Source organism: Oncorhynchus clarkii, chromosome 9, assembly GCF_045791955.1.
Source record: "Oncorhynchus clarkii lewisi isolate Uvic-CL-2024 chromosome 9, UVic_Ocla_1.0, whole genome shotgun sequence".
NCBI classification, from domain to species: Eukaryota; Metazoa; Chordata; class Actinopteri; order Salmoniformes; family Salmonidae; genus Oncorhynchus; species Oncorhynchus clarkii.
Window position 1 is genome coordinate 59,370,605 of NC_092155.1, and position 10,032 is coordinate 59,380,636.

The following is a 10,032-nucleotide window of genomic DNA, read 5'->3' on the forward strand; positions in this document are numbered from 1 at the left end:
CTTTCCCAAAATAATCTGTGTACTTGCTATGATTCTCAGCTCCAGACGCCATCCCTAAAAACATTCAGGGAGTGGGAACATGGAGAAACAACATGATGATCAGCTGGGAGGTGATACATTCAAAGTGTTTTCAAAAGCTAATTCTCCATTCATTTGTTTGTAACTCAATGTTTATTCTATGAAGAATAACAACTTTTATTCCGTACAATTGAACTTCCGTGTCTGGTATGGGAAAAAGGCATTAAACAACAGAGAGTGGAACGGTCCCCACCTAAAGTACTTGGTGTGGTGGAAACGGAGGGATTCCAGGGAGGAGTGGAAGAACGCTACCACTTGGTGGTGTAAATACTACATCTACGACACAGACACCTTCACACCATACGAGATAAAGGTCCAGGCTGTCAATGACTTTGGGATGGGCCCAGAGTCCCCTGTCATCATAGGCTACTCTGGAGAAGACCGTGAGTATGACCTCCCATCCCTTCCTGCAGATACAGAGAAACTTTTTTATATACATTTACAGGTAGCTATAGACCTAGATCGATCCATACCATAGTTAGCCATACCGTAGTGAATTACAACTTCCTCCTGGTGTCTCTCAGGTCCCACTGCTGCCCCCCTCAACCTGCGTGTGTCCAGGATAGAGGCCACTAAGGTCACCGTGCACTGGGACCTCGTGGCTCACAACAGCATCATGGGAGAATTTAAGGAATACAAGGTTAGACTAATGGGAATAGGTGGCCTGTTTAGTTTCTGGTTTTCAATTCCAAGTGTGACAATCTGTTCTGACAAGTAGAGATCCAGGCGAAATTGTTATTCATTAGGAGAGAGGTGGAGGAAGAGCCCTTCACACACTGGCTGAATGAATGAATGAATGAATGAATGAATGAGGGAATAAACGACAGAACAAAAGAGGGAACGAATGCATGTGCTGTGTCCCCCCTATCCCAGGTCTACTTCTGGCGAGACAGTAGCCAGCTGAGGTGGCTGAGTGTGAGCAGGGCCATGAAGTCTAAAGCCTTTCCAGCCAGCAGGCAGCGTCTCTCTGGTGTCCTGCCGGGACTCATCCCTTACAGCAACTACAAGATGTACATAGTGGTGGCCAACAACCGATACGAGGGACATCCCAGTAACACCATAGAGTTCTCCACTCCAGAGGGAAGTAAGGAAGAGCACTGCGGTGCTGTATTAGATGTGTCAGACACTTTTTCTGTCAGGGTTCTTTTCCTAATCATGTATTTCCCAGTGTTTATTCTCAGACTTGACCTCTGATCTATGTCTGTAGCACCCTCTGCTCCAAGATCCTTCAGAATCCAGCAGAGACATTTGGACATGATCTGGGTGGACTGGGACACTCCTGCAGAGCCCAATGGCATCGTCACCGGATACATACTCAAATATCAGACAGGTAGGAAGACTTACTCATAAGCCAGGTGAGCAAATAAGGTACAGTATCTACAGTAAGTACAGTAGCTGCATGTCTCTTAACCATACGTTCTCATGGCTCACTACTGTGCACTCTCTCTACAGTGAACGCAACTCAGGGGGAAGAATTGCACGTTGAGGGATTTCCCCCAAACACCACCAGTTTTGCTGTTCGCAGATATGATCGCTACACCCGCTATAGATTCACCATAGCAGCACAGACTAGAATTGGGGTAGGAGAGTGGTACACAGAGGAATCACCCCATTATACAACTGAAGGTATAACACTGCAGGTCAACCACAGCACACAATTACAAGCCATTAAACATCCGCACATCTGCAGATTTGATCATGACAATTAATCATGTGTGTGTGTTTACATACAGCTTATGCTCGGGAGCAGGTGGACCTCTCCACTCAGGGCTGGGTAATTGGTGTGATGTGTGCTGTGGCTCTATTCGTGCTCATCCTGCTGGTCGTCTGCTTTATCAAAAGGAGCCGAGGGGGCAAATACCCAGGTACTGTAGCAATACTGTAGTCCGCAAGACTTCTCCATTAAAGGACTAACATTCTTAGATGGAGAGGCAGACCTAATACTCAGTGGCATGTCCAGGGGGTGCCCTGAAATCTAATTGGCCACCCCAGTGGCCCCCTCAGAAATTCAGATCTGATAGGTTGTCTCAGAATATATTTATAATTTTTACCTAGAAAAATACCCAAACAGCAAGATTCATTGGTCTCACTGGAGAACGCATTCGAGCAAAACAGTGCCCTTTTTTCTTAGTATGTGTAGCCCATATATCTGATGCTGTCTGGACAAAAAGAGTTCAACTGAATGCTTTCAACTGAAATTTGTATTCCGCATTGAATCCAACCCCTCTGAATCAGAGAGGTGCAGGGAGTTGCTTTAACTGACATCATCGGCACCCGGGGAGCAACTGCCTTGCTCAAGGACAGAACGGCAGATTTTTTCCACCTTGCCGGCTCAGGGATTCAAACCCTCAACCTTTCAGTTACCGACCCAACAATCTTAACCACTAGGCTGGGCTACAGATACTACAACAGAGGGGTGCTGTTTGCCTCACTCAGATGCTTTCTCTAGTGAAATAGATTCAGCCTCTTACGAATTGACTGGAAAAGTATGAAACACGGATCGTCATGAATAAGAAATCATTATACGTTTCGTTTCTTTTTTATTGTAAATTTTTTGAGGGAGGCTGGCCTAGTTTTTTAAGTGATTTGTTTGACAATCAGATGACAACATCATAACTAGTTGTGTTCATGACTCATTAAAAGGTAATACATTTTTACAGTTAAATTACATGTCTTTACTCTAAAGAAGGGGTCCCCAATTACATTAAGCCGTGGGTCAATTTTTCTCCTTGAGCGCATGGTTGTGGGGCCAGAACATACAGTGGATTTGTAAAGTATTCAGACCCGTTTTTTTTCACATTTTGTTAGGTTACAGCCTTATTCTAAAATGTATTAAATAGTTGTTTTCTTCTCATCAATCTACACACAATACCCCATAATGACAAAGCAAAAACCGTTTTTTTCATACATTTTTGCAAATTTACAATAAAAAAAATATACTTTAATATCACATTTACACAAGTATTCAGACCCTTTACTCAGTATTTTGTTGAAGCACCTCTGGCAGCAATTGCAGCCTTGAGTCTTCTTGGGTATGACACTATAAGTTTGGCACACCTGTATTTGGGGAGTTTCTCCCATTGTTCTCTGCAGATTCTCTCAAGCTCTGTCAGGTTGGATGGGGTGCTTCTTTGCACAGCTATTTTCAGGTCTCTCCAGAGATGTTTGATCGGGTTCAAGTCGGGGTTCTGTCTGGGCCATTCAAGGACATTAAGAGACTTGTCCCGAAGCCCTTCCTGCGTTGTCTTGGCTGTGTGCTTAGGGTTGTTGTTCTGTTGGAAGGTGAACCTTCGCCACAGTCTGAGGTCCTGAGCACTCTGGAGCAAGTTTTCATCAAGGATCTCTCTGTACTTTGCTCCGTTCATCTTTCCCTCGATCCTGACTGGTCACTCTAACAGAGCTCCAGAGTCTCCTAGTCTCTGCCGCTTGAAAAACATCCCCACAACATGATGCTGCCACCACCATAATTCACCATAGGGATGGTGCCAGGTTGCCTCCATGACGCTTGGCATTCAAATCAAAGTTTATTTGTCACGTGCGCCGAATACAACAGGTGTAGAACTTACAGTGAAATGCTTACTTACAGGCTCTAACCAATAGTGCAAAAAAGGTGTTAGGTGAACAATAGGTAAGTAATGAAATAAAACAACAGTAAAAAGACAGGCTATATACAGTAGCAAAGCCATAAAAGCAGCGAGGCTACATACAGACACCAGTCAGGCTGATTGAGGTAGTATGTACATGTAGATATGGTGACTATGCATATATGATGAACAGAGAGTAGCAGTAGCGTAAAAGAGGGGTTGGCGGGTGGTGGGTGGCAGGACACAATGCAGATTGCCTGGTTAGCCAATGTGCGGGAGCACTCGTTGGTCGGCCCAATTGAGGTAGTATGTACATGAATGGTTTGTCGCAGCGCATAGCAGGATTTCTTGTAAGCTTCCGGGTTAGAGTCCCGCACCTTGAAAGCAGCAGCTCTACCCTTTAGCTCAGTGCGAATTTTGCCTGTAATCCATGACTTCTGGTTGGGGTATGTAAGTACAGTCACTGTGGGGACGACGTCCTCAATGCACTTATTGATAAAGCCAGTGACGGATGTGGGGTACTCCTCAAAGCCATCGGAAGAATCCCGGAACATGTTCCAGTCTGTGATAGCAAAACAGTCCTGTAGTTTAGCATCTGCTTCATCTGACCACTTTTTTAAATACCGAGTCACTGGTGCTTCGTGCTTTAATTTTTGCTTGTAAGCAGGAACCAGGATAGAGTTGTGGTCGGATTTACCAAATGGAGGGCGAGGGAGAGCTTTGTACGTACGGGTCTCTGTGTGTAGAATTTATTTCCCTCTGGTTGCACATTTAACATGTTGATAGAAATTTGGTAGAACTGATTTAAGTTTCCCTGCATTAAAAAGTTTCCCTGCATCTCCGGCCACTAGAAGCGCCGCCTCTGGGTGAGTGGTTTCCTGTTTGCTTATTTCCTTATACAGCTGACTGAGTACGGTCTTAGTAGTGCCAGCATCTGTCTATTGTGGTAAATAAACAGCCACGAAAAGTGTAGCTGAAAACTCTCTCGGCAAGTAGTGTGGCCTGCAATTTATCACAATAAACTCTAATTCAGGTGAGCAAATTCTAGAGACTTCCTTAGATTTCGTGCACCAGCTGTTGTTTACAAATATGCACAGACCTCCCCCTCGTGTGCTGTTCTATCTTGCCGGTGCAGCGTATATCCCGCTATCTGAATATCCATGTCGTCATTCAGCCACGATTCCATGAAACATAGAATATTACAGTTTTTTATGTCCAGTTGGTAGGATATTCGTGATCGTACCTCGTCTAATTTATTGTCCAATGATTGCACGTTGGCAAGTAGTATTAACGGTAACGGCAGCTTTCCCAGTCGCCTTCTCTGGGTTCTGACCAGGCATCCGGCTCTTTGTTCTCTGTACCTGCGTCGCTTCTTCTTGCAAATAACGGGGATGTCGGCCCTGTGAGGTGTTTGGAGAATGTCTTGTGTGTCGTCCTTGTCGTAGAAAAAATGTTCATCTAATCCGAGGTGAGTGAACGCTGTCCTGATATCCAGAAGCTCTTTTTTTGCCTTAAAATATGGTTGCAGAAACATTATGTACAAAATAAGTTACAAATAACGCGGAGAAAAACATATAATAGCACAATTGGTTGGGCGTCCGTAAAACTGCTGCCATTTCTTCCGGCGCCATTTAAAGCCAAAGGCCAAAGAGTTCAATCTTGGTTTCATCAGAATAAATAATCGTGTTTATCATGGTCTGAAAGTCCTTTAGGTGTATTTTGGCAAACTCCAAGCGGGCTGTCATGTGCCTTTTACTGAGGAGTGGCTTCCGTCTGGCCAGTCTACCATAAAGGCCTGATTGGTGGAATGCTGCAGAGATGGTTGTCCTTCTGGAAGTTTCTCCCATCTCCACAGAGAAACTCTGGAGCTCTGTCAGAGTGACCATCGGGTTCTTGGTCACCTCCCTGATCAAGGCTCTTCTCCCTGATCAAGGGAAATGCGCCAAACCTAAGATGAAGCATTCACCCATCACAATTGCTTATATTATATTTGGTCAAAGTAACAAGACAGAGAATTTTATTTTCAGTACGAGACAAGAAAGAAGTGACATTGGAGCCAGTGGATGACAAAGATCAGGAGGGATCATTTGACTATCGGTAAGCAATATAACAGAACTGTCTGAAAATCAACTGAGAAAACCTTGACTTGAGATAGGTATCAGTGGTACCAATGCAAGATTTGTGTAGGTCAAAGTAAACCACATATACCATGTATAATAATTTTGTGAAGAATTCCTCATCATGTCAGTTTCCCTTTAAGACAGATATGGTATCTAAATAATTCCACATGAACAGTGATCTACAGTAATATAAACATGTATTCATACTGTAATATGTCATGGTAATAATATTCAACATTGGGGGAAAAAATCATTTAATTCCCTAACAATATTGTACCATTTGGTGTTGTCATTATCTCAGAATAATGTATTTTTCCTGGTAACTCCCCAATACTCCCCAATTGATCTCTCTATTCTGACTACTAATGTTTTCAAATTTTCATCCTTGTTCTTTTCGCCTTTGGACTACTGAAGGTCTCTGGAAAGGTATGATAAGACTAACACTGACAGGTTTACACCATTTTTACTCTATTATTTTGTATTATTTTACTTATATATTGACTTTATTTCATATTTATAACCAATAATCAGAAATCTGAACAACAACAAAAAACAACATAAAAAAGGTCTGTGTCTACAATTCAACATGTGGTCATTGTTGAAACAAATGAATGGTTTAAGTGATTTGATTGAATGATCAACCATTTTAGGACATTTTATAGCAAAGTTCTTCAACACTCTCTCTCAACACAATTCCTTAACAATCTATTTGAATGTTTCAGGATAAGTCGTGTCACCACCATTCCCTACTCTGCCCGACGGTAAATATTATAACCAGTTAGTCTAGAACTGTATGCAGAAAGCTGTGAAGCCATAACCACAGCTGCTGAAGCATATCCTCTGATATTGTCCTTTTTCTTCCAGGGAGGAAGAGACTAAAGTTGGCAGGGGCCAGACGACAGTAGACACCATGATGAAACGGACAGATAGTGACGACAGTCTGGTGGACTATGGTGATGGACAGGAGATTGAGTTCAACGAGGACGGCTCCTTCATTGGCCAGTACACTGGACACAAGGAGAGGGATGACAGAGACACAGAGTTCAGTGAGAGCAGGAGCCAGGAAGCCCACTCCCCGATGGCCAACTCCCCCATGAGCCCCATCTATTCATTTGCATAAGGAAACAAGACGTACAATGGGTGTTACACTCAGACTGGGTCCGGAATGAACATTGCCCACTAGCGCCTCTATAAACAGTTGTATATGCGAATCAGACTTGGTCTGGAATGCCCCCTGCCCACTAACTGGGGGACAAATCCACCATCTTCTTCAATCCAGGCACAGAAGATGATGTGGTTGGAGCCTGGTAGTGTTCCTCCATTCTCATGCTCTGCATTGACACTGGGTTGGTGCTGTAAATGCAATACAGCAGCAATTTAACAAAAATATGAAGGTTACAGTTACAGTCTAGTTACAGTTATGAAGTTGTGTATTTTGTGGGTGTGGAAGTGCATGCGTACATGTTGATGTGCGTGTGTAATATTCCTACTAATGGAGAGATATTGACTGAACATTAGACAGAGGGATACATTGATAAGTTTATCATGTTGATAAAAGCAGTGACACCTGGTAGAGAAACTATTTATATGATAAATATTATTTATATGATGATTTATATGACAGTGGGAGAAAAATATTAATTAACGATTCACTGCTAAGTCACTGGTTTAGGCCTGGCAGGATTGCTAAGGATCCTTTTAACTTTATCTCCACCTGATGGAAGTAAATATAGTACCACCTTTAGGGCTCTGTGCCCTTGATTTGTTTGTCTGTTGCTTTGTCTAAACATTGTTCTGTGAATCTTGGCTGACGTTGTTATTGGTATGATGACACATTGTCATTGTGTACACACATTTCAGGACTGTGGGCTGTTTCAACATCTTTCAAAGCTAGACAGATGTCATCTGTAGCCTTGAAAATGTCTGGACAGCAAATTGTCTACTTTTGGGTGTGAGCAGAAAGTGTCAACACAGACATATCCGTAATATCCCTAAACATATCCCTAATCAATGTCTCTAGGACCATACTGTACCTTTTTTTTCCCTGTGCACTTTTATTTTTTACGAGGAATTTGTGTAATTGTAATGTGGTGAGCTACAGTATTTAGAAGTTGTAAATGCTATGATATTATTTAATCATTTATTTACTTTCTGCTTATTATTAATGTTCCTTGTAATTTTGACAATATTAACTGATAGAGATTTACCTTGTACTCATGGTACTCTAATTAATACACAAATAGATTAAAACCCTGTTCTAATGACATGAAATGCTCAAGGCCAGCTGCATTTTTCCATCATGAGTAATAGTGTTGAAAGTACAATATGGAGGAGCAGCAGTACAGTATCATCATGTTCTCAAATGATATGATGCACACGGCATACTGTATATTAACCTTCCAGTCAGGGACTATGAATCTGCAACATCGTCAGTAACATTAGTGGGGGAAAGCTGACAGGTGATTCAGAGCTGTATTTCAGACATAGTTTAGTTTTTTTAACTGTAAATTGTCTCTCCCCTTAATAACCCAGCACTTGTGCAGTGCCTTCAGAAAGTATTCACACCCCTTGACTTTTCCACATTTTGTTGTTACAGCCTGAATGTTAAATGGATTAAACTGAGATGTTGTGTCACTGGCCTACACACAACACCCCATAATGTCAGTGGAAATGTTTCTTCAACAAATTAATTAAAAATGAAAATGTTGAAATGTCTTGAGTCAATAAGTGTTCAACCTCATTGCTATGGTAAGCCTAAATAAGTTCAGGAGTACAATTTTGCTTAGCAATAATAGTGTTTAAAATGATTTTTTAATGACTACTAAATCTCTGTACGCCACACACACAATTGCCTGTAACGTCTCTGTCGAGCGTTTCAGTGAATTTCAAACACAGATTCAACCACAAAGACCAGGGAGGTTTTCCAATGCCTTGCAAAGAAGGGCAACTATTGGTAGATGGGTAAAACATGTAAAAGCAGACATTGCATATCTGTTTGAGCATGTGAAGTTATTCATTACACTTCAGATGGTGTATCAATACACCCAGTCACTACAAAGATACAGGCGTCCTTCCTAACTCAGTTGCTGGAAAGGAAGGAAACCACTCAGGGATTTCACCATGAGGTCAATTGTGACTTTAAAACAGTTAGAGTTCAATGGCCGTGATAGGAGAAAACTGAGGATGGATCAACATTGTCATTTCTACACAATACTAACCTAAATGACAGAGTGAAAAGAAGGAATTATATTCCAAAACATACTGTTTGCAATAATGCACTAAAGTAAAACTGGAAAAAATTAGGCAAAGAAATCAACTTTGTGTTGAATAGAAAGTGTTATGGTTAGGGAAAATCCAACACAACACATCACTAAGTACCACTATTCATATTTTCAAGCATAATGGTGGCTGCATCATGTTATGGGTATGCTTGTCATCGGCAAGGAGTGGGAAGGTTTTTAGGATAAAAATAATTAGAATAGACCTAAGCACAGACAAAATCCTAGAGAAAAACCTGGTTCAGTCTGCTTTCCAACAGACACTGGGAGACAAATTCAATTTTTCTACAGGATAATAATCTAAAACACAAGGCCAAATATACACTGGAGTTGCTTACAAAGACGACATTGAAAGTTAGGCCTAGTTACAGTTTTGACTTAAATCGGCTTAAATCTATTGCAAAACTTGAAAATGGCTGTCTAGCAATGATAAACAACCAACTGGACAGAGCTTGAAGAATTTGTCAAGAATAATGTGCAAATATTGTACAATCCAGCTATGCAAAGCTCTTAGAGACTTACCCAAAAAGGCTCACAGCTGTAATCGCTCCCAAAGGTGATTCTAACATGTATTGACTAAGGGGTTTGAATACTTTCTAATCAAGAGATATTAGTATTTTATTTAATTGTTTTACAAATGTTACAATTTTTCTTACACTTTGACATTACAGTTTTTTGTGATGATAATATAAAAGACAAATACATTTGAATTCCACAATTCAACAAAATGTGGGAAATGTCAAGGGGTGTGAATGCTTTCTGAAGGCACTGTAAATATCTAATTGATTGTCTATTTAGTTCATAGAGCTCTTATTATGTTGTGTCATGCTATCACAAGTGTTGCTACATGAATAAAGTGCTTGGTTTTCAATCTCAAGTATTGTAGTACATTTAGTATACATTGTTTACATTTAATTTATTAAAATTTAGTTTCAGATTTGTATACATGTGTGGCATGATGACAACAAAATA

At 41.2% G+C, this 10,032-nt stretch overlaps 1 protein-coding gene across 8 annotated transcripts in view; it reads left to right on the forward strand.

The window, feature by feature from the left end:
- Positions 1 to 8,479, forward strand: part of LOC139416641 (neurofascin-like) — a 28,118-nt gene extending 19,639 nt beyond the window's left edge. For all 8 annotated transcript variants that reach the window (XM_071165561.1, XM_071165560.1, XM_071165563.1 and 5 more), the window contains 11 exons: positions 40 to 110; positions 239 to 461; positions 603 to 718; positions 952 to 1,162; positions 1,286 to 1,408; positions 1,531 to 1,704; positions 1,812 to 1,943; positions 5,690 to 5,759; positions 6,197 to 6,208; positions 6,505 to 6,543; positions 6,647 to 8,479. In XM_071165561.1, coding sequence (XP_071021662.1) covers positions 40 to 110; positions 239 to 461; positions 603 to 718; positions 952 to 1,162; positions 1,286 to 1,408; positions 1,531 to 1,704; positions 1,812 to 1,943; positions 5,690 to 5,759; positions 6,197 to 6,208; positions 6,505 to 6,543; positions 6,647 to 6,902 — 1,427 coding nt within the window. In that variant the 3' untranslated portion in view covers positions 6,903 to 8,479. The remainder of the gene's footprint in view (positions 1 to 39; positions 111 to 238; positions 462 to 602; positions 719 to 951; positions 1,163 to 1,285; positions 1,409 to 1,530; positions 1,705 to 1,811; positions 1,944 to 5,689; positions 5,760 to 6,196; positions 6,209 to 6,504; positions 6,544 to 6,646) is intronic.
- Positions 8,480 to 10,032: the final 1,553 nt, after the last annotated feature.